Consider the following 25,924-nt stretch of genomic DNA (forward strand, 5'->3'; position numbering starts at 1 on the left):
AATGCCGGAGAGGCTCTATCAAACTTGATTGCTCCGAGACATTCGTGCAAATGTTCCTGATTTTTGCGATTTTTCTCAACCCAATTGAACAATAACGTTAGTTTTTCTTCTTCGCATAACTTTGATTCTTCCAACTTCACAAAATTCCGGATGCAAGTTTTTCAAATATTTCCAAATTCAGATTGGATTGAAATTTCCATGATATTTTCATGAAAAAATGCGCTACATTGCATAGAGATTGTATCCAGTCCATACATATCGGCGACATTTCTTGTAGAAAAGTAATTCTCTACATTAAGTGATTCCTCCAAAACGTCAGAAACGGCCTGTTTCACGTCTTCCAACTGCATCATGATTGCGACATGAAGAAGATCATTCATCTTTTCCTCAGAAATCTCAAATTTGCCGGAATATATGAAATCTATGCAGCTTTTCACACACAGAGAATCGACCTCTTTCATAACAACTTTTCATAACAACTTTTCCTTCACGACTTTCTTTGGTGTCGTGCTTTAACATAGCTTTGAAATAAGCACAACCAGCCGACAATACATTTTTGTGAGTGTAATAGACATCATCTCCCACTTGAATTATGAAATCACAATGATCGTTTTCTTGCTTCATTTGATGTAATTCTTCCATCATCTTCACTGAATGTTTCTCTACATTTTGACACACAATCTGCACCATGATTGTCGATCAACTACAGTATATAATTATCCTACGATTATTATAATATAGTCAAGCACTGTTATTGAAGTGAAGATGATTAGTTAACTTAACTCAAGTAATGCCTGTTGATTGTTGAAAGAATCACAATACGTCCATCAACGTCACGAGTATGAATTGAAGGAAATTCAACTACACATCGTAAATTAATTTTCCAGGGGCGGCCGCATCTGTTTCATGCTCCAGCCGAATATCACAAAGATTGGCTTGAAAACAGCAGCAACACGAAAGATCGCGCTGATTTCACTCCGTGTTTGGAAACGAAATCAGCGAAGCATGTAGCTTGTCAGTGTCATCTAGCGGATAATTAGTTTTTGCTTTTCAGGGTAGCTGTTACCACCAATGATATATATATATTTATGATTGCGGTTACTGACGCGGTAAACCTTGTGCTATCAGTAACAGTTATTAAGTTTGTGAATATTCCAATCATTTCAAAACACCACAAGACTGCGACTAGACGATGTAGACAGGGATATTTAGAACTAGTTCTAGCTATCCTTTGGATGTAGAGAAGAGGCATGCACTCACACTGAATGATAAAAAGTAAAGCAGAAAATATAAAAGACAAGCTAGCCCTACAAATGGGTACAATATTTGAAAATAGATGCATTTACGATAGTCATGGGTCTATAGCGGGATCACCTCCAGCAAAAAGTGGAGAAAATTACCTGCATCCGCATGACACTCTCCCTGACTGTAACATCTGCTTTCACGGTGTGCCCTTTGACGTTCATTAGTTGTTTTAGTTTCATGCTTGGTTGTTCCAAAGTCTATGTTGAGTGACTTTGGGTTGTTCTAAATCAGGGGCGGGCAACATACGGCCCGCAGCCAGCTTCCGGTCGTATACGATAATGTGGCCCGCGTCTACATTCACTCGCGAACCAACGTTTTCGAACATCAACATTAGCCTAGCAAGACCAAGCTCGCTCCAATGAACCTATGTTTATGTGCATTGTGCAGTCTTTACCGGCGGTTTGTACGTCCAACATGCAGCCAGAGAGTTCAAAGAACTTGTATCGACCACGGATTGACTTTAACAGTTATTGAAGTACGTTACCAATAAGTCGCTGCTGAAGAGATTCGGCGTCCTAAACATAGAAGATATGCGGAAACTAGAAATCGCCAAGTTTATGTATCAGTTTCACTGCGGTCGTTGCCCCGAATATTTCAATGACTTCTTTACCTCTGAATCAAAAGCGCACAAGTACAACACACGCGCGTCCACGTCGTCCAAATATCATATGATCGACCGAAAAGATCATCGCTCTATCAAATATGCCGGACCTGATGTGTGGAACAGTATCCCGCCGGCCATCCGACAGTCGACGAGCATGTCCACATTCAAGTCGAAATACAAGCAATTACTACTAAATAAATACAGTCCATCTTCAAGATTACCGGACCGCGACTGACCTATCGATCTCGCTTCCCATGACATGCCGCCCTATTTCTTGTTGCATTCTTTTTCTATACTATCTTCTTTACTTTCATTCAGTGTGCATGCCTCCTCTTTACATCGCCTAGGCCAAGGTGGGTGTCAGATTTCATAGACTACTCCTTGTCGCTTCGACATCTTCCTGTCTTTTCATTGTATCGCATTTTTGTGGTGTATTGAACTGATGAAATTGCTAATAAACCAATGATGATGATACTAAATTCATTGACTACGGTTTTTGGCCTTTATGCTTTACGCCCAAAGTTTGTATTAAATACGATTTGTACCTTGTATATGTGGATAAAGACGCGCTGATGTATCGATTCAGCAATCCGGCCCGTCAAGTACTTCATTTTTCCACTTCCAGACCGCCGAAAGGAGAAGTTGCCCTCCCGGGTTCTGAATGATCACCGCATAATAAGCAGGTCGATAACTTGCTAGATTCCCAATCTCATGCTTTCAATACCGTTTATTTTTACAAACAGTAGACAAGTAACAAACCCAGTTATGTCCGATTCATTTCGCAGAAGCTGACGAGAATTTACTCTTACGCAGTCGTAAGCAACAGGTAGGACAAAGGCAGAGAGGCATTGAATTTCTGGACTTTTTTTGACTAAATACCAGTGTTGGGATCAAGTCACTATACCTTCGAGTCACGAGTCATCTCGAGTCATTGCACATTTTGACTCGAGTCAAGTCAAGTCAAGTCAAGTCAAGTCGAGTCGAGTCACGAGTAGGGCTGGGCAAAATCGAGTACCTGAGTGATTCGATTCTGAATCACGTAATATGCTTCGAGTCGAGTCGAGTAATCGAGTATCACTCATTATGACGTCACAACAGAATGTACTACCAAATATGTACCTTTATGCCACTATAGAGGATGTATAATGCCACCAAAAAGAACGTAATGCCTCTTATCCGTCACATTAAAGATACTTGGGTATTTTCTCGACCATATCGATTTCATTGCACTTCTTGACAATGTTGTGGGATGATCATGACTTCGGAAATGTGTTATTTCCAGTAACGTTCGTAGCTTTGTACTGTGCCTGGTATGCTGAGACACGGCCAATCAAGGTTTCAAGGCTTCATCAGTGGAAAATAGTATCAAAACTATAATTCTCGTCAGTAAATTAACTTTCAGTTGCGAGGAGCGTATAATTTCAGTACTCGAAAAATCGTCTTTTACTACTCGACTCGAATCATTAAAATTACTACTCGATTCAGATTCGAGTACTCGAATCATTGTGCCCAGCCCTAGTCACGAGTCAAGTCAGAATTCAAGTCAAATTGAATTTTCGAAGTATCAGTGACGATTCAAAGTCATTACATTTTGCTAGCTGTGTGAAAGACAGAATAATTTGCCATTCATCTTGCATCAAATAACTAATATAAAGCTTAATATGCACACAAGAAGGCGTCTATCACACACACGTAGAACCGCAAATAAAATACGCGACTAACTGTATAGCCATGCTACAGTCTGTTATATATCAGCCAATAGGATCGAATATGAAGCCTCAAGAAGTTGTAACAAATTGATATGAATTTGAATCATTCAAGAGGGTTGGTAAAAGTGATCACTGCGCAATGTTAGCACTGAGCCGTCCAAGAAACATTGATATGTTAATTGCTATTGTATTCTTATTCTTCTTCTACTACTACTATACTACTACGACAACGTAAGCTGTGATCATTTCGTCTGTGTTCAATATATTTGTGATGCAATAATGGAGGATCGTTCAAACGTACATTCAGTGAATGCCTGGTTACTCTCACAAGTGACACTGGCGTACCGCGAACAATACGAACTTACATGCACAAAATACACTGATTTGATTGATACCGTTTACTTGATGACTTGAAATTGACTCGTAAATTTTGGTCCGAGTCACGAGTCAATCCGCATTTTTGAAGCGCCGAGTCAAGTCAAGTCATTTTTGCAAAGTGACTCGAGTTAAATCAAGTCATACGAAAAAGTGACTCGAGTCATCCCAACACTGCTAAATACTAGTCAATGCTTGTACATTGTCCAGTGTCCATTCTCAGTTATAGATCCTCAACCTACTTGTCCCTTTTTGCACATAAGATACATTCCGATTTAGCTTACCTGGTTCGTAATCTCACTGGTTCTGGCCGACACGAAGACCGTCATGATCATATCCGCGGTACCGGTATATACCGATAAATCACTGTTTGTTTGTTAAATATCGCACTAGTCGTGTCTAAAATTCAGTGTTGATATATTTATAGAAACCTGCTCTTCCAAAGCATCAGGTCCACCAAACAACAGCTCAATACCTTCAAACCACTGAGGCAAAGTGAAGATGTCAAACTAGCTGTTGTATCAAGAGCTATCATCATCATCATCATTGGTTTATTAGCAATTTTATCAGTTCAATACACCACAAAAAAATGCGATACAATGAAAAGACAGGAAGGTGTCGAAGCGACAAGGAGCAGTCTATGGAATCTGACACCCACCTTGGCCTAGGCGATGTAAAGAGGAGGCATGCACACTGAATGAAAGTAAAGAAGATAGTATAGAAAAAGAAAGCGACAATAAATAGGGCGGCATGTCATGGGAAGCGAGATCGATAGGTCAGTCGTGGTCCGGTTAAAGAATCAAAACTTCTGTACAATCATCTGTAGCCTACATAGTAAGTATTAGAATGCCCAATCTAAATCACTCTTATCCCTAAGTCAAGGAAGAGACCGTATTTGGTTTTGTGTATAGCCAGGGTTAACATGTCTGCAAAAAGCAGTGGTTCTTGTCCTTTTCATAGCCGTGGCCCAATTTCCATTATGCAATATGCCATTACCCACCACTCAGCCTCAATCTCCTTTTAAGCGACTGCAATACGGTAGGTTTAGGCCGAGCAGTTCATATCATATCATAGTTCGTTCTCATGAGCACGAGAATGGCAAATGTATGTGTCGCAAGCTTGGCTCGTTTCAAACCATACAGTTCTTCTGTAGCCTTTACAGGAAAACCGGAAATTAAAGTGGAACATTTCCCAAATTAGTTTAGAGTCAGATCACTGGCATTTTCCTCGAATTAGTTGAATAAGTCAACTAAAACTATCCAGTTGTCCAAGTCTATCTGTTACTTGGGGCCTGCAGTGCGCTTCGCCTGGTCACTAGATGTCGACAAAGTGAAGGAGGCACTTTTCATAATGAGTTCTCCCTCGTCCAATTTGACATTTTGTCGGTGCCGGATTCCGTCGTTGTGACAACCTGTGACCCAGGGAGGGAGTATGAGGTTTGAATTTTACGAATTCTTCGTTTGACTGAGCCACCAAATAATTACTCGCTTTGGAACGTCAAACAGGACTGGGCAGGTTCACGCCCTCCTCGAACTGCAAAAAATAGTAGGGGGTCAGTCAATACTAGTATTGGAATCACGGGATTTCAAGGTATATTTCTGATCCCGATCCCGCGATTAACTCTATTGAAATCCCTGAATATCGAGAAAGCATCTATCAGAGCTCTAGTAGCGCTTACTTTATTCTTAAAACAGCGTTACAAGATACGCTGATTGCAACTATGGCACAACAATGAACTACGCCAGTGGTCTTCAATCTTTTTCGTAATGGTACACCATTAGGTCACTCACAACTTGTCCATCACCGTTAACATAATACATAGAATCCATAGTAATCATAATCAGAAGACGGATGGGTTCGGCTGAAATCTATCGGAAATTCTAATGCTAGAAACTAATCACAGCTCTGGATTACCAGATCACAATATAACAGTGTTTTTCACAAGGAAACCGCAAACCGATTGATAAATATAATTTGTGATATTGGAAACTAGGGTAGATTATCTGAAGCAGTTTTGCTTCATAACTTATGAAACTTTGTAGATTACATCAGCCGAATGGGCGTTGGAGACATGATATCTAACTCTGCCAGCTCATTTTAATTGACTGCAAGCCATGTAGTCAATGGGTCGACCTATTGGTACGAACTTTTTGCTGTATCGGGCTGTTTCGTTGAGGTTTGCGGATTAACTGCAAATTTGGAATAGAAAGGTCAAAAAGAGTGATCATAATCAGAAATCGCTCAAACGATGACATTCTCGCTGCTCTCACGATTATGTGTCGGTAAAGGAATGTAACTTCGCTAATCTCGGGGTTAAGGAGTAAAAATCCCAATCCTGAGATTCAAATTTTAATCCCAAAATCACCCCTAAAAACTCGCCGTGTTCTGTGGGTCCTGCGCATATTTTGGTATCCCATCTTGAAAGATACTTCTCAAAACTCTTTAAGGGGACTAGCAAGTCAAAATTTGAAATATGAAAATTTTCATTTTTTTCCTTGGCTTGAAATATCGACATAGTACCTATACTCTTACCTCATGGCCTTATCTTACCCAAAACATAACTAATAACTTCATAATTTCGATTTTCATCTGCACCGGTTAGTATCTGTTATTACTGGTATTTATTAACGTTTTTCTCCATTGTAAAATTTTGTTAAACAGCGTCACGGTAAATCAAAAATTGGTATGACATATATGTCGTATAGTTTTCACTGAGGTTTTTTTTTGAAAAGCTAACATAGAGACCTGTGTTATGCTAAGAGACGTTTGGCCTAGGTCTACCTTGCTCTGAATCACGGAGCTTCACAGCAAACTTTTTGAGAAAATGACCTGAAATTTGAAATTTCAAAATTTCAAAATGGAATTTCTCCTAGAGGGGTTGCACATATTCCTTCAAATTTTAGCATAACACAGCACTGTCCTAGTACTTCCTAAAGAAGGCGTTAGATTGAAAAAAGGGCTTCACAATATTGAGATTTAGCATTCCCCGTGTCGGTGCACTTTTTCTCCTTCAAATCCACAATCTGCAGGGTAGCACTAAACTTTTTGTGTTTTTGTATATAGCATAGCGACATCTAGCGACTGAAAATTTCATGGTGATGGTGGCAGCCATCTGGGAGTTAGGTTTCTGACTTGCTAGTCCCCTTAAGTAGGTTCGCTCTACTTCTACAACTACCACCAGTGGCTCGTTTTTCCACTCTTACACTTCTACTGAACAGATTTGTAGGACGAACTAGTTGCTTGTTACACTTTGGATCTCGTGGGAAGAAGTTTTGTGATACTTGCAATTCTTACTTAAGTGGTAACAATTTCAAACTACTTCCATTGCAGCTTTTTTTGCAAACTAGGCCTAGAATAATTTACTTCTTCACTAATTTGGAAATTTCTGCTTCTACTAGTAGCCTACTTCAGTAGAAATTTACAACACTGCTTAGCCTCTTATTTGAGTGGCAACGATGAATACCTTGATATCTGCTCACGAAACAGCAATCTCGATTCACCCCCAACCGCAACCTTCACCCACATTCGTCACTCACCTTCTTACATCGGGATCAACCGACTTTTCCCTGTGGGCACCAACACCAATGGTGGGACCTGGAGCACTTTCTGGTGGATAACCGCACGTTGCTGGGCCGATCTTGACCAGTTCGGTGGTGGGCCATTCCGAATGATGGGGATTCTGGAATAAAACGGATTCTGTTTTTAGGGAAACATGTAACAAATTGTGACTCGATTATAATTGTAACTACAGTGTTTGACAAATTAGATTAGAATGATAGCTATATAGTTTTCTTTTTCGAATGAGATTAGAATTAGAATTACAACTACTTTGTGTTTTCCAAATGATATTAGAATAACAATCATAGGGAATTAGAATTACGGAATTTCTGAAAAACTTGGCATAGCATGAAGTTCAGTTGATAGCAAATTACAATTTGTTCTCGTAAGCACGAGAAATTCAAATGTCTATACAGCAAGCTTGGCTCGTTTCATTGTCATTGTCTTACTAACTACAGGCATTGCAATACGACTGAGGGCATCATACCATCACATTTTCTGAAAGGGGGCCCTTATGTAAAAGAGAGGTCAAGAGCCACTGTTATATATCAAGGGTATCAGTTGGAGGCTATTACATGATACGTTCGAATCATGACGCTGTTAAAATAGATATCTCCTGGTTTCGAGGGTGTATTTACGACTGGTTTCAAATCTAGTTACCGTACATAATTCAGTAGTTTGAAAGACAGCAAATTCTACTGCTACCTGAAGTAGGCTACTTATGGGTTGCTTGGAACAGCAATACTATTACTAATACTTGAGTGAAATATGCACCTTCTTGACTACTTTGACAACTTCTGATCATGCATGCGGACTGGGCTTTTTTTTCGAATTTCGAGGATTCACTGATTATATTGCTATGTTACGTAAAAACGCCCGACACCAATTTGGCTCGTTTCAACCAGTAAAAGCCGATGTAGAGCCAATTGAAATTTTAGAAATTATTATAATTTTTTATCTTCAAATTTCACTGTCAACGCCATAAAATTGTTAAGTTGCTTAAAAGAACAATGCATAACAATTTTTCTCAATTCAAACTGGTAGAAGCAAAGTTGCTGCAATTAAAAGTTTTAGATTTGCAAAAATAGCATTGATGGTGGGTAATCCCAGAATTATTAATGAAAAACTCAATTAACTTCTCTTTTACGGGTTGGAATTGCTTCAAATTTGTTTTGCAACTTTCTGTAGACAACTCAACAATTTCATGAGGTTCACAGCAACAACAAAAAAAATTTGAATAAATACCGTAATAAATTTCAATTGACTCTGCCTCGACTTCTACTGGTAGGAATTAAGCCAAATTTTGTGTGCAGCATTTTAAGGCAACCTGACATTCTAATCAGTGAATCCCGGGGATATGGAAAATAAGTTATTTTTGAACAATCCTAATGCATGCAATCGCTGATACCGGTAGTTTTTTTTTTGTGACTATTTCGCGACAACCAAAAGACTTTACCCCCTCCGAATTTGCTGGAAATCTGTGAGCCATATTTAATGCTTGATTTCTATGTCAGTTCGTAATGAGTAAATGCTGGATGTAGGAGTCTGTAGGCTATAAATATATGGTGTGATGATGTTAGGGAAGATAATATGTTGATATGAGAGTCCATGGGATTCCACTTGATTCATTTAAAACAGATATTGTCTACACTGTAGATGGAATGTTTGCTATATATTTCTATATTGTCACCCATTCAGGATATTACAAAATTACACATAAACTCACATGTCGCCATCATGATTCCTGGAAAGCTGGATGTCTAGATCTCTTCTTTTGATCGATGAAAAAGCCTGAAAGAAAATCTCATAATTACACAACAGTAAAATGAAACAGTGGTTCCACCAGCCACCTGGAACTGCATAGAGAACAAAAGTATCAGAAAATACTTTCATTTGGTGTAGAAAATATATTGGTGTCCACAGTGAAGTGGTTCACTTTAGTTTATTCATTCCATCGTTACGGCATTACAGAGACGTCACATTGCTAGGTTTGTACAATTTAGGAAGATTTGGTTGTTCATTAAACTCTGACATGTGCCCAATGTCACATCAAAGATGTAATCAAGTACCGGTATCTCATATAAGAGACTTACTAAATGTGGCTTGAAAATATAGCCAGATAAAACTCATCTTGAATGACAATTGATGAACTTGCTCTAAATTTGCACCTTGCTTGACTCTGACCCACAGAAAATCCTTGCCTGTGATGATGAAGAAAGGATACATCTGGTTAGAAATGATTCAAATTCGATCTTTCCAGTACCCAATGTGTTGAGACTTGTTGTTACAGATAGATATAAGATCGTCACTAATGGTTGAATTGAATTTATTGGTAATAATTTTATCATTTCAAAACACACGACCATAGCATTGATTGCAAATAGTCGAATCCGAAATCATTGATTTTACGGAAAATGAATTCAGAATTACTCACTTTTATCTCGTCGACAGAATTGTCAGACATTGCTGCATGTCAGATTCCAACTGATTGATATCGGTTGAGATTGTCATGCAAACTTCTTTTATCATCAAAGCCATTTCACATCCGACGACTAGACCATTAAATGATAAGTTATAAATTATGATCGTCTGATTGCAATCCACTGTAACAAAATGAAGAGTGGTAATGAAAAGTAAAATCAATGAATCTATATACAGCACAGGTTGCTCAACCCCGGCAATCATACCATATTATGATGTGATATAGCGAGTGCGATAGCCCCGCATAAAAACATAATCGAAATGGTTTACGTTGAGTATGCATGCGTACAAATTTGATATCTTGATCATGGATGCAAAAAACGATGTCAATTTTTGATTCGGTGCCCCCAAATTTGTCAAACATAATAAAAATAACCAGATGAACAAAAATTTCATATGATTTTATTTCGTACTTAATCATTGTTCATGCGCGATTATCATAAAGTAAGATAGGCATATAAACTTGTACCTTGTAACCGAAGCTCTATTTGGAAGCACATACTGTTGTGAGTATACCTTTTGAAGAGTGAATACCTTGAGCAAATATCGTATGCGGCTCAACAAGGAAGAGATCATCCACACTCATATGTAATTTTCAAGCATCGAGTCAATGAGTGTTGTGGGTTAGTTCATACGGGGGAGGGGGTGCAGACTAGAGGACCGTGCTATAAAGGTCTCATCACATCTCCGTCGTCAAAGCATCTCGATGGTGTAGGCGAAAAAAGAATACCATCTCTCTCTCTCTCTCTGAATCATGGGAAGGGTAAAACTTATACCGCTTACAGTAATCAGTAGCTTCCCCACTACCGATATTGGCAATATAATCATAGTGGAATCAACTGTCCAAGTCATCAAATTCATTGATCATATTTATATTGAGTAAGGAACTAAACACATGATGGGCTGTATCGACTACAATAGGCGGTAGGATTAGGCACTGTGGTACAAGTCATGAAGTATATTTCCACAACATTACTGGTTACTAATTGCTGTTACGTTCATCAAATGATACCAATCTACCGAAAAGTAAATTACACTTTTAAAAACTAAACGATCGAAATTCTGCTGATTTCAAACAAAAATTACACGATCTTCCAAGGAAATTATGATTGATATAGCTTGATGAGTTGAAAATTGTAATTGTGAGCGACTAATTTTTATTCATGTCCCAGATATAGACTTGTACAAACTACTAAGCTAGTTATGTGATGGTCGAGGGTAGTTCTAATTACGGATTTTAAAATGTGAATAGTTTTAGTATCGTCGTTTGGCGTGAATAGCGATACTGGTGTTCTTTTGAGTGACGTTTTTGCAGCTTTTGCTAGCTCAGAGTTAATACTGCTAACAGTGGCGTAGCCAGTGTGGGTTTTGGGGGGTGGAAATACGTCAAATTTCGAACTCCAAACCCTGTTCTTTTGAAACGCCGATTCTATCTCCATTACATATTTTTCTGCTCATTTCCAATTCAGTAATTCACATTACCAGTAATACAGTTGCTTCCGGATTGAATCGACTTAGTTGTGTTTTGGTTACCTAGTTACAGATTGTTAAAGCATGTTAATTCTAGTTCTAGTGGCAAGTTTTGAAAAGCGAGTAGTTCAGTAGTTCTAGTTTTAGTAGAATTTTTGAAAATCCAGTAGGCCTACCGTAATTTGTACAAGTCTGCTGAAGTGAGAGTCATTTTTATTTAATCACCCAGTCTATCCGAAACCGAGTAATTTTACGAGAAGGACGCACAAAACCAAATCACAATTTCAAGTCACGAATCATCAACGGGTCATGTTCTATCGTCATGAACTAGAAATGCGACGTAATCGCTGATCTTCTACCACCTCGTTGCTTTTAAAAGTGATGTGATACTGAAGTTTGTTGAGATCCCAGTGATTTTTATAGTAGTTTTAGATTGAACTTTAAGCTCTTAAATCTAAAAAAACATATGGCACCTAAATATATTGTTGAATACTTGAAATTCCAAAATAGCGTCGCAGTCCGCACAAAATGCTCCCGTGGGCCGCGTGTTTGAGACCTATGATCTATCTCTTCACAAATACGGATCTGTAAATGTCCATTTGTCTTGTAAATGTCCATTTGTCTTGCGATGTATCATACTTTTCAATTGCCTTAGACGTTCTGAAATCTGCTACTGCAATAATCCACTTGTCAATGTGATATGCAGAAACCCACCCATGACAAGCATTCATAGAAGATAATGAAGTCCACTGAGATGAAGTAACATCATAGCATTCAACTGTATTGATGACCTTTCCACTCCATCCACCGATCACAAATATCTTCTGATCAACTGCAACAGCACCACTCTCATAAACAGGATATCTCATTGGGTCGAGATCAACCCACTCTGACGAGGATGGAGTGAATCTGCTGAATGAAGAAACTGGAATAAGATCTTGTCCTCTACCTCCGATACAATAGATGGAATCATTCAATGATACGAGACTTGCTGCACAAATCCCTGTAGGTTTGTCTTCTAGCTGAATCCATTGATTCACGGGTGGTTTAAATATTTCCACATCACATGTTGCTTCAAGATAACTTCCTCCGACAACGAGTATTGATCCTGACAAAGAAACTGAGCAAGGATCGGTTCCATGATCACAAATCATATCTTTCGTCCTTTCCCATTTTGAATTTTTGCTCTGAAAATTGAGTCGATGAACTGATCTATTCTCACATAAAACGTAGATATACGAGCCTAGAGAAATTGCCGAAAAATTTGTTAAATTCAGAAACTTCTCATCATGAAACTTCTCTACTTTCTCTGTTACTGGATTGAAGGATCGGATACAATCTGCCTTAGGATCAAAAAGAATTATCAATTCATCTTTTCCAATTTTTTCGTTTGTTTTGTGTGATGCTTTATACGTTTTCAAAAGATGTCCATTGATCAACTTGTACAGTCCAAAGTCGTTACTGATAACTACGTTTGATTCCAAAAGACATTCTAAAAATGCCGGAGAGACTTTATGAAACTTGATTGCTTCGAGACAATCGCGCAAATGTTCTACATTATTGCGATTTTTCTCAACCCAATTGAACAATACCGTTAGTTTTTCTTCTTCGCATAACTTTGATTGTTCCAACATCACATATTTGAGGAAGTTAGTTTTTTCAATGCTTCCAAATTCCGATTGATTTGATATTTCCATGATATTTTCAAGAAAAAACGCTCTACATCGCGTAGACACGGCATCCAGTCCATACATATCGGCGACATTTCTTGTAGAAAAGTAATTCTTAACATTAATTGATTCCACCAAAACGTCAGATATTGCCTGTTTCACATCTTCCAACTGCAACATGATCGCGACATGAATAAGATTATTCATCTTTTCTTCAGGAATCTCAAATCTGCCGGAATATATGAAATCAATGCAGCTTTTCACACACCGAGAATCAACGTCTTTCAAAACAACTTTTCCTTCACGATTCTCTTTTGTGTCGTGTTTTAACATAGCTTTGAAATAAGCACAACCAGCCAACAATACATTTCTGTGAGTGTAGTAGACATCATCTCCCACTTGAATTATGAAATCACAATGATCGTTTTCTTGCTTCATTCGATGTAATTCTTCCATCATCTTCACTGAATGTTTCTCTACATTTGGACACACAATCTGCACCATGCTTGTCAATCATCCACAATTGGCTATAATTATAGAGTGATCCTACGATTATTATGATATAGTCAAGCACTGTTATTGAAGGAAAGATGATGAGTAGGGCGATTTTCTTGAGATGTCAATATAAGTCTAAATTGAAGCGCTAGGTCAAAAATTGTTCACAAAGTCAAAATTTGTGTGACCTCTGCATTTCGTTTGTCCAGTAGATTTTGCACTGTCGGTGAACTTATCATTGTCCGCTCATTGTGAATCATAAATGGTATCAAGCAGACACTACTAATAAGCATTGGTCAGAAACGAAATTTATGAAATAGTCAAATAGCATACGTGTAGTCTACATGCACTTAGTCAAGTATTCAAGGACTTGGACTTGCAGTCTTTCTTAATCATTTGTTCGACCCAAGCAGCTGAGCTACAGTACATGTATTTTCAATTTGGTCAAGTGGGAAGCAGCGTTCGGTTATACTTACATTAATTACACAATTTAACGAAACCAGATAAACAACAACCTGATATTATTCAAAACACTGAGGCGAAGTGTAGATGTCAAACAAGCAGTAGTAACTAAAGCGAAAGAATCAAAACTTCTGTACAATATCATCTATACATAGTGACCATTAGAATATGCAACCTAAATTGCATATTTTCCTTAAGTAAAAGAAACCGTTATTGGCTTTGGGAATAGTGAGGATTAACACATCTGCGAAATGCAGTGGTTCTTGACCTTTTCATGGATGCAGCCCAATTTTCATTTCGCAAATATGCCATGATCCACAACTCAGCCTCAATTTCTATCTAAGCGGTGGCAATATGGCAGGTTTAGAGAGGTGACCTATGTAATGGGTGTTACATCACAATTCCCTTGTCATTGACATAAGTTATTGTTCAACTCAATAGCAGGTTGTAAATTGAGCATGGGGCGTCAATATCATTAACGAGCGGCACAGTGAAATTTTACGATTCTTCAAGGGATATCTGGACCTCGACAACTAGAACTTTTCAGATTTTTCAAATTAGGGCAAAATCAGAATAATAGCTACACTGTTTTTTTTCAAATTAAGGGTAAAATCAGAATTATAGCTGAACATTATTTTCCAAACTAGATAAAAATTAGAAATATAGTTACACTTTTTTCCAAATTATATTAGAATAGCCGAGTTCACGAAAACTTGGACATTAAATCAAGTTCAGTTCATATCAAATCATCGTTGCGAGCACGATAAAGTCAAATGTCTGTACCGCAAGCTTAGCTCGTTTTGAGCTATACAGTTCTTCTGTAGCATTTGCAGGAAAACCGGAAATTAGATTAGAATAAAAATTAGAGAATAAAAACATTTCCGAAATTTCCGAAAGGAAATATTTCACGCATTCGATAACTTGCATTTCAACCTAATTAGTCAAATTGGACAACTAAAATTATGTAGTTGTTCAAGAAGGTCTGGACAGTCTCCGCCTTTTTGGGTCAACTGTTTGATTTGGAGTCCGACTCGAGTTGTTACTTGGTGACTGCAGTGCGCTTCGCCCGGTCACTAGATGTTGACAAATTGAAGGAGGCGCTTATTGTAAGGAGTTCACGACAAATGTGAAATTTTGTCGGTGTCTGCTTCTGTGACAACCTGCGATCCAGTGATGGGGCTGGGGTTTGAATTTTACGACCTCTTCGTTTGGCTGCTTTGAGCCACCACATTCTTACTCCCCTTGAAACTTCGCCAGGTTTGCACTGCTTCACGGCCTCCTTGTTCTGCAAAAAATAGTAGTGAGTCAGTCAATGCTAGCATTGGAATCGCAGGCTGATAAGGTATTTCGAGAAAGCATCTTCTAGAGCAGTGGTTCTCAACGGGGGGTCTCAAAATAGTTGATAAGCTAATTTGTATTTTTTCAAATTCGGAAAATCGCTTCATTACTAATAAAACTCCAGAGCTGACATCAACAGAATGGCAGTCAGAGGTGAAATATCGGACTGTGAAGACTCATATTAATTGCTAAATTGCCGATAACCTACGCATACATACATTTTACTGTTAGGAGATGTTTTGTTGGATGAATAAGGTCAAGCATGGTGACTCCGAAATGTTTAAAAAAAAACATTTTCTCCTTTGATAACCATTTTTCAATAATAACTTCAAGATAAGCTGCTAGATAGAAATGATCACGATTGACGTTATATCAGGAGCGTGTAACTTCTCCTCCAGGTCAGATATGGAAAAATTAGGTACTAGGAGGGTCGGATTCTTGAATTGATACATGAACTGCGTATTTATCCAATCCACCAATATATCTATTGTAACCTTCAAGTTCAAAGTAGAGACCAAAACGGTGATTATTGGATTATTCGTAATGTAATTCGATAGCTGTTGAAGTCAATGAGACATCTGTGGTAATCAAAGTTGTCAAAAAGTTCTTTAAACTCTGGCTGCGTAGAAACCCATGGGAGAGAATGCAAGTGAACGTCAGTTATTAATGTTTGTGGTAGAAAATGTTTGCTCACAACTGTATGTAGACCCGCGCGGGTCACGTTATCATGGGAGACCGGAGACTGTTCGTCAATTTTAGTGTCATATTTATTGCGTTCATACCCAAATGAGTCGTCGGAAGCGTTACGCTTTATTATTACATTCGCATTCACATAGGGTTAGCCTCTACGTCCTGTTTTTTCAGGTTTTTGAAAACGTCCTCCGAGGACGCCTAAATGTCCTGCATTTTGGCAATTCGTCCTCCTTTACAGCTTTTACAGGTAAGATAATGGATGAATTCGAGTGAAAACGTGCATAAATGATGCTAAATAAGGAATTCGTGGTTCGATCGAAAGTGATGACCTGTTTTTTCAAGTCAACACCACCAATTTTAAGTAAAAAGTGTGTAAAACGGGATTCGAACGAAAGTGATGACCTTTTATTTAGTCGAGCAACCCTCAAGTCAAGAAAAATTTTTGACGTTTCTTCCGAATGTTACTCCAGTACTGTAAGTCTGAAAATTTTGAAAAAGCTTCCTCTTTTCAGATTTCCAAAATATGGTAATGATAACCCTACTTGAAAAGCAATAATTTACTCATACTGGAGTGAACTTTGCATCGCTACTTTTACTTGGAGTAGCTTTTTCGATCATTTACGATCACGCATACGGGCTCATGCAATCGCAGATTGTTATTCTTATTCTTACTAACTTTTCCGAAACAGCTAAGAGATTTTACTCCTGTGCAATATTTATTGCATGATTTCTTTGTCAGCTCGGAATGAGTAAATACTGGATTTAGACGTAGGTAGAATGCAAATATTGGTATGCTCATGTCACGAGAGATAGCATGGTCCTATGAATATCTGTGGGATTTCATACTGAAATCTACAACAACGCGGACAGAATGTTTTCTATATATTTGTTACACTGTTTCCAATTCTGGACATGTCACAATATTTCGGAGTAACTCACCTGAAGTCATAACGATTCCTGAAAATCTTGATATTGAGATCTTGTCTTTTGGCTGGTGCTGACAAGGTCTGGAAGAAAATCTCACAATTACACAGCCGGAAAATGGACTTGAACTAGATTGGACAACTGGAAAATTCTCAGCTTATCCAAATTATATTAGAGTTGCAGCTACATAGATTTTCCGAATTTGCGTAGAATCAGAAGTCTAGCTATACAGTTATTTCCAAACTAGATTTGAATTATAATTATACTCAGCTTTGTCCCAATTAGATTAGATTAGAATGACTGAATTTGCTAAAACTTTGATATTGAATCAACTTCCGTTAATATCAAATCATGGTTCAATCTTAGGAGCATGACTTGAGTATAGCATGTTGCATGAGAATAGCAAATGTCTGTAGAGCAGTGGTTCTCACCCTTTATGTCTTCATTCCCCACTTGAGATTATTTCTGAGCCTTTATTCCTCACTACCCAAAACTTTGGTCATTTTGGAGCAGCTATTTGCTTGTTTGAACACACAATACACACAACCATACCAGTACGCAAGACAATCACCTGTAACTGCAACATAAAACCTTCTGTGAACGGATACCGGCAACCCTCAAAATTTGGGGAAAGCGTTATTTCAGGTCATGCTGGATGCGTTTGTGACACCATGTTTGGCTATCCAGAGTTAAAAATGAGTTTTTGTGAACAACACACAATATTATTTCCGCTACATACATTTCAGAGCAGTTAACTGGTATCGGTAATTGTGAATGTATCTCCGTAAATATGTAGACCAGTGATTCCCTCAGATAGCCTTATTGCGGCCCCCAAAATATATTAAGAAATTTATTTATGACAAAAAATAAAATTTATATTTATAAAATACTCTTGCTTGGTTTGGCCTCTGTAGTTTTTAATTATAGGATTGCAGGAAAGTTGTGAGTGAGACTGCTAACGTTACGTTACTGCTGTTTCAATGCAATGTGCCCTAACTTTTAAGTTGAACGGGCAGTAGCTATAGATATAAATAGGTATTGATAACTTTCAAAACCGGAGCAAAATCCTGATAAAATGGTAAATTTTCCCCACTTTGTGGTCGCTTGACTAAAAAAGAAAAAGAGGCTCAACTCCCGGAAAACACAGTTTTTCTTTCACATTAACAGTTGGTTGACCGAAAAAAGTCAACTTTCCGGTCAAGCTTCCGAAATAGTCGCCGTAGCGTTCCCACAGTGCTGACTTAATGTATATCAGTCGAATTTGGCCCTATATGTAACCGAAATCCCAAAAATAAGACAAAATCTCAAAAAAGAAGACATTTGGGCGACCTCCGAGGACAATTTAAAATTAAATCGAAAAAGAGGACAAATCATCTTAAAAGAGGGCGTATGGTAATTCTATGATAACTAGATGTGCAACACCTGACTCGCGGTTGAATACACCGAGAGGCATACTGCTTAGCCGGCTAAAATCAGCATAATTAGTAGTCCTATAGTCAGGGCCGTAGCTGTCGCACCCCAAACCCCCCAATTGAGCGGGGCCGAGCTCGAAGGGGGCCCAAAATTATTTCGTGAGTTAGCATAAATTAAAGAGTATTTTTTGAAAATTTATGCAACTTTTTCAAAAAAAATTCGCGCTTTGAGCGATTTCAATTCGCTACATATCTTGATTATTGGGTACTCTCCCCCAACGTTTTAGGCAATGTAACATGTGACTCCAAGAAGTGCGTCAGAACGATCGGCAGCGAGAAAGTATTGGCCGTAAAGGACTGCTTCGAAATACCAAAAAAATCGTTATACATACAAAATACATATAGGTTTAATTGTCCATACAGGCACCTAAATTACTGGTGCCGAATGTTCTTGTCTTGACGATCTGAACTTCACAAGACAAATACCATCCCGCAGGAAAGAAAATTATATGACAGTGAATAAATACCAATGTAAAATCGTGTGATCTTTCAGTTTAGTAGGTTTGGGCAATTCTACATTTTTTGATATAGCAGACAGGAAAACATCATGTAAAGAAGTCATGCCTAGAGGTTCTCCCGCCCGAAGATGTTTAATTTTAGGGGGTCTGCAGTTTCAAAGACACCTCTCACTCAGCTCTACCGGTAAATCTGATTACGTGGGCAAAGACGACAACGATGCAATCTCCGATCTTATACACCGATTTTATCATGAATTATTGAAATATTTCCGCGTCGCGCTGTCTCACTAAACAGTACAACTTTAATTTCGTGGCAAAAGCGAACAACGTGATGCGGGGTCAGTTTATCACCCTATAGGAGCCTGGTATCCTGACGAAGTGCTGTTACGTTCCTGCCAACGGGTATACCCCCGGAGAGGTTTAATTACTATTGAGGGGGCCTATACCTTTTCAAACACACCTCACTTAGGTCAACCGGTAAATCAGTTTACGTGAACAGAGACAGGATGAAAATTGATAGCAATACATGCAATTCCCGATCATATTGACCGATTCAGTCATGAAACGAAAGAAATTTCTCGCGCTTCGCACGTTTAGGCGGGAAAATCTGATTCACTCAACGGACACCCAATGCAGCAGATAAGTAGCGGTAAACAGTGTACAGTTTTGAAATCTCGTCAGGGCAATAAAACTACTCCGAAATAGCCACGATGACTGTTTGGTATTCGCTATTCGTGCGGCCCCGACCGTACTCTTAAATTCTAAATTTGGCCCTCACACCGAAAAAGTTTGGGAACCACTGATGTAGACTGTCCTGTAGCCTATGCAGTCATTACCAAATGGGTCAATTCCACACCAGAAACCTTCCAATTCCCAACGGGAACTACTGCTGTAGAGCAAGCATGGCTCGTTTCGCACTACTATACAGTTCTCCTGTAGCATTTACAGGAAAACCAGAAAGTGGATTAGAATTAAAATTAGACCATAGAAACGGTTCACAAATTAGATCAGAAGTAGATTACCGGTACCAGCATGTAGGAAGATTTCTTTGGTTATTAGACTCTGCCCTGTGCCCAATGTCACATCAACGATGTAATCAACTATCCCATAAAAGAGTTCAAGCATTAAAGTTACAACTTGGTTGAATCTGATGCATAGAAAATCCTTGCCCGTGATGATAAAGAAAGGATACACCGGGTTACAAACTATTCAAATCTGAACTTTACAGTCAGAGTCAACCAATGTGTTACCTGTTGTTACAGATAAAAATTAGGTTGGGTTACCATGCTTTGGAGTCGGGAAAGGAGGACACTTCTACCAAATCATAAAACTTAGTTTCAGAACAAAACTGAAAGCAGCAGAATTTGCTATATTCACTGGAAATTATGTTGAGTTCATTACAAAAAAAGATCATCACTTTTACTAGACTTCTGGTTTACCCAATTTTTAATTGAATTTTGTGGTATTCACTAAAAAAAGATCCCCACTTTCATGTAGCTTCCGAATGACTCTCTCGAACGTCCGTATTGCCTATTTCAGGTTATTTATGTCGATTTTCAGTTGAATATGTTTGTTCTTCTAGCTATAAAAGCTGTAAAGGAGGACCGATTGCTAAAAAGGACGACATATACTCGTCCTCGAAGGACATTTCTAAAAACCTGAAGAAGGACGAAAAATCCTTCCTAAAGGAGAACGTATGGTAACCCCAAAATCAGGTCGTTACTTGTGATTGAATTGAGTTTATTGAGAATAATTGTGTCATTTCAAAACACCCCACCGCACCTTAGCATTGATGGCAAATAATCGAATCCAAAATCATTCATAAATTCAGAATTACTCACTTTCATCTCCCGAATTGAACTGTCAGACATTGATGCATGTCGGATTCCAACTGATTGAGATTGTCATGCAAACTTCTTTTATCACCAAAGCCACTTCCCATCGTTATAAGTTATGATATTGTGATTGCAATCCACTGTAAAAAATTGAAAAGAGTGGTTATGAAAAGTAACATCAATGAATGTATTGTATATACACCACAGGTTGCTCAAACCAGGCTATCGTACAAGATGTGGTAGATAACGACTTGCCGATAGTCGCCTCATAATCAAAATGGTTTGTTAAGTAACATGGAAAAAATTCGGATTTCTTGATCATGGATAGCAAACAAATAATGACACACAATAAAGACAACAAGATAAATCAAAATTACATCCGATTTAATTTCGTACTAGGATATAAAGTTGTAACTTGGCTCAAAAAGTGGCTCAACAAGGAAGACATCCACAATTTTTTGAAATTTTCATGCATTGAATCCAGGGATATCTAGAACTTCTAGATCAGTGGTTCTCAACCTTTTTGTCTTCGCGGACCCCTTTTGAACCGTCACGGACCCCGCGGACCCCCCGAAGATTCAGGTCAAATTTAGCTCAATTATCATGCAATCGTCATCTGTCTTCTGAAAATGATAACTGTAGGGTAGTGATAAAAAGCAACAAAATGACCTTTCTTGGAAATAAATCGTACTATTTTTGTAGAAATAGGGTTGACTTTATATTTCAAAGCGAACTCTGCAACCGCCCCAAAGATTCACTTCAAATTTACCTCTTTTATCGTGCGACCGTTTTCTGGCCCCTGCAAATAACAACTGTATAGGATAGCAATAAACAGCAACGAAGTGACCACTGACGATTCTTGAGAAAAACATGCTAGCCGTTTATTTATGTAGAAATTGGAAATACTTTTATTAATTTGAAGGAAATTCTGAAGAGAAATATTTTGAAATGCGTGAGCGTGTCTTGAAAATAAGCGCCTTCAATTCGGTATAAACGAGCGTTGAAAATCCGTTTTCACAAAGAGAGGTGGTGGCGAATGTAATAACGTAACATAACGTAACGCTTTCGACGATACATTTGGGTGTGATAGCAACAAATATGGCACCGAAATTGACAAACTAATTTTTTCATTGAACATATACCGTCCAGCCTTGTCATTTCTATGGTAGTAGCTCATCTTGAAGTTATTATGGAAAAATGGTTATGAATATCACAGGAGAAAAAGGATTTTTATAAACATTTCCAAGTCACTATGATTGACTAATCAAACTTTTTATTTTTACACAATCTCCAACAAGACACCTCCATACAGCAAAATATTTGTATCAGTAAGCTATTGGCAATTTAGCAATTAAAATGAGTCTGCGCAGTAGGATATTTCTTATCAGACGGTCATTCTGTTTATGTGAGTTCTACTAGTAATGAAGCGAAACTGTGATTTTCCTAAATAAAAAAACTCAAAATGAGGTTATCAACTATTTCGTAAATTTAGAGGCTTCGCGGACCCCCTGAAAATGCTTCCAGGACCCCCGGTTGAGAAACGCTGTTCTAGATAGTTCTAGTTCTAGATATCCCTGATTGAATCATTGAATGCAGTGGGTTATTTCATACTGAATTATTGGAAGGGTAAAACTTATGTGACTTACTGTAAACAATAGATTCCCAACTCCTGATAAGGGCCATATCACCCTAGAGGGATCAATTGTGCAAGTCGTCAAAACGAACAACCATATCTATATTGGGTAAGGTAGTAAATATATGATGGGCTGCTCGACTAGAATTACTGGCATGATTATGAACTTTTGTACAAGTCTTGAAGAATATTTCCACAAAATTACTGGCTACTATTGCTATCACATTCATCAAATGATACGAATCTACCGAAAAGTAGTTTATATGAAAAATTGAACATACGGATACAAAGTTCTGCCGATTTGAAACAAAAAAATGCACAATAGTTCTGCCGATTTGAAACAAAAAAAATGCACAATCTTGAACGCAATTGCCGTATGATGCATATAGCTTCATGAGGTGATATTTTTATTCATGTCTCGGCTGCAGATTTGTACAAACTACCAATCCAGTTGGTTTATGGCCAAAAGTAGTTACAGATGCAAATTTCAAAGCAAGCAGTTTAGCGTGAATAGAGATACTGGTGTTCTGTTGTGTGACGTTCTTGCAGCTATTGCTAGCTTGGCGTCAACACTACTAATAATAATGGCGTGGCCAGGGAATGGGTTTTGAGGGTCAAAAACTGTCCATTTCGAACTCCAAACCTTCAAACACAGATTCTGTCTCCAAGTCAGAGTAATTTGCATTAGAAGTACCCTAATGCACTCGCTTAAGAACTGAAAATCCAATAATTGCACAAGTTTGCTCAGTTGAGTGCAATCTATATCTTAACAAATATGGATTTGTAAATTGGAAAACATTGATCTACTTTTGGCTTCACTATAGTCCATTTGTCTTGCGATATATCATACTTTTCAATTGCATCAGAAGTTTCTCCATCTGTTACTGCAAAAATGCACTTGTCAATGTGATGCGCAGAAACTCGATAATGACGATCATTCATAGAAGACAATGAAGTCCACTGAGCTGAAGTAACATTGTAACATTCTACGCTGTTGAGTTCCTTGCCTCCATCCCATCCACCGATCACAAAAATCTTTTGATCAACTGCAACAACACCACTCGCACAAACAGGATATCTCATTGGGTCGAGATCAACCCACTCTGATGCGGATGAACTGCGTCTGCTGAATGAAGAAACTATGACATGATCTTGTCGTGAACCTCCGATACAATAGATGGAATCATCCAATGATACGAGACTTGCATCACATATCGCTGTAGGTGTGTCTTTTAGTTGAATCCATTGATTCACGAGGGAAGTAAATATTTCCACATGACTTGTTGCTTCAAAAACACTTCCTCCAACAACGAATATTGATCCCAACGAAGGAACTGCACGAGGAATGGGTCCATGGTCACAAATCATATCTTTCATCCTTTCCCATTTTGAATTTTTGCTCTGAAAATTGAGTCGATGAACTGATTTATTCCTACATAAAACGTAGATATACGAGTCTAGAGAAATCACTGAGAACTGTTTTAAATTCGTGAACTTCTCATCATGGAACTTCTCTACTTTCTCAGTTACTGGATTGAAGGATTGGATACAATCTGTCTCATCATCAAAAAGAAGTATCAATTCATCATCGCCAATTTCTTCATACTTTTTGTGCGATTCTTTTGGAGCTTCTAAAAGATGTCTATTGATCAACTTGTACAATCCAAAGTCGTTTCTGATAATTTGGTTTGATTTCAAAAGACACTCTAAAAATCCCGGAGAGACTTTATCAAACTTGACCGCTTCCAGACACTTGTGCAAATGTTCCTGATTTTTCCCATTTTTTTCAACCCAATTGAACAACAATGTTAGTTTGTCTTCTTCACATAACTTAGATTTTTCAGACTTCACATAATTGAGGATGTTAGTTTTTTCAGTATATCCAAAGTCAGGTTGGTTTGATATTTCCATGATATTTTCATGAAAAAATACTCTACATCGCGTAGAGACGGCACCCAGTCCATACATATCGGCGACATTTCTTGTGGAAAAGTAATTTTCTACATCAACTGATTCCTCCAACACATCAGATACTGCCTGTTTCACATCATCCAACTGCATCATTATTGCGACATGAAGAAGATCATTCATCTTTTCATCAGGAATCTCAAATTTACCCGAATATATGAAGTCGATGCAGCTTTTCACACACATAGAATCAACCTCTTTCAAAACAACTATTCCTTCGCGACTTTCTTTGGTATCGTGCTTTAACATCGCTTTGAAATAAGCACAACCAGCCGACAATACATTTCTGTGAGTGTAATAGACATCATCTCCTACTTGAATTGTGAAATCACAATGATCGTTCTCTTGCTTCATTCGATGTAATTCTTCCATCATCTTCATTGAATGGTTCTCCACATTTGGACACACAATCTGCACCATGATTGTCAATCATACACAATAGTCTATATAGAATGATCCTATGATTATTATGAAATAGTGAAGCCCTGTTATTGAAGTAAAGATGATTAGTCAAAATTGAAGGGTTATGTCAAAAATTGTCAAAATTTTTTTGACGTCTTCATTTCGTTTGTATCGTAGATTTTGCTATGTCGGTGAACGTACCATTTGATATTTTACAGCTTGTAGCCTATGTTATAGGCCTACCGTTGCAGACTGCACAATGTCTGCTCCTTGTGAATCATAAACAGTTACAAGCACACACACTCTCACTACTAATAAGTACTACAGGGTTGGTTCGATTATGTTCACAATAAGAGCAATTCTGTTCACAATAAGAGCAGTCTCATGTTTACAATAAGAGCAGTCATGTTCACAATAAGAGCAGTCTCATGTTCACAATAAGCGCAGTCGTTGTATTCGCAATAACATCAGTCGCAGCACCACCATATCCCCCGGACACGATGTCCGAGTGGCAACATAGTCCGAACACAGCCCAGACATGATGTCCGCACACCCCCAGACACGATGTCCGAGTGTCAACGCAGTCCGAACACACCCCAGACACGATGTCCGAATGCCCCCCCCCCCCCCCCAGACATGATGTCCGACCACCGCCCATACATCCTCCATACACCATGTCCGAACTCACCACGCTCTTATTGTGAACATGAGACTGTTCTTATTGTGAACATGACTGCTCTTATTGTGAACATGAGACTGTTCTTATTGTGAACATGACTGCTCTTATTGTGAACATGAGACTGTTCTTATTGTGAACATGGCTCTTCTTATTGTATTATCATGTCTGGGGTATCTTCGGACTGCATTGACACTCTGGACATCATGTCTTATTTTTCCAATAGTCTGCCTCCTGTGTTTGATGACTTTTTCATACCTGCTAAACATGTCCATTCCCATTACACGAGATCTTCGTCTAAAGGAAACGTCTACTTACCCCAACCCAATAGCAACCTAACTAAGAGATCTATCGACTACTCGGGACCTATCATCTGGAATGCATTACCATCACATA

At 38.3% G+C, this 25,924-nt stretch overlaps 3 protein-coding genes across 6 annotated transcripts in view; all 3 read right to left on the minus strand.

Annotated features, from left to right (window-relative positions):
* The window catches only part of LOC145456733 (kelch repeat and BTB domain-containing protein 3-like), a 120,243-nt gene extending 95,076 nt beyond the window's left edge, over nt 1-25,167 (minus strand). The window contains exons 1-4 of one of the 3 annotated variants that reach the window (XM_080334975.1): nt 20,856-22,998; nt 17,100-17,167; nt 9,986-15,414; nt 9,278-9,342 (exon numbers count right to left, since the gene is read on the minus strand). In XM_080334975.1, coding sequence (XP_080191101.1) covers nt 9,278-9,342; nt 9,986-10,015 — 95 coding nt within the window. In that variant the 5' untranslated portion in view covers nt 10,016-15,414; nt 17,100-17,167; nt 20,856-22,998. Of the gene's footprint in view, nt 1-9,277; nt 9,343-9,985; nt 15,415-17,099; nt 17,168-17,515; nt 17,840-20,855 lie in introns of those variants that run through there. The other 2 variants (XR_013920694.1, XM_080334904.1) reach the window with 2 other exon arrangements.
* LOC145432990 (uncharacterized) overlaps nt 1-25,924 on the minus strand; it is a 299,451-nt gene that overhangs the window by 81,633 nt on the left and 191,894 nt on the right. The window lies entirely within an intron of this gene.
* LOC145433211 (uncharacterized) overlaps nt 1-25,924 on the minus strand; it is a 109,023-nt gene that overhangs the window by 26,407 nt on the left and 56,692 nt on the right. The window lies entirely within an intron of this gene.

This window comes from Botryllus schlosseri, chromosome 1, assembly GCF_051294905.1.
Source record: "Botryllus schlosseri isolate E-star chromosome 1, Bs_hap1, whole genome shotgun sequence".
Taxonomy (NCBI): domain Eukaryota; kingdom Metazoa; phylum Chordata; class Ascidiacea; order Stolidobranchia; family Styelidae; genus Botryllus; species Botryllus schlosseri.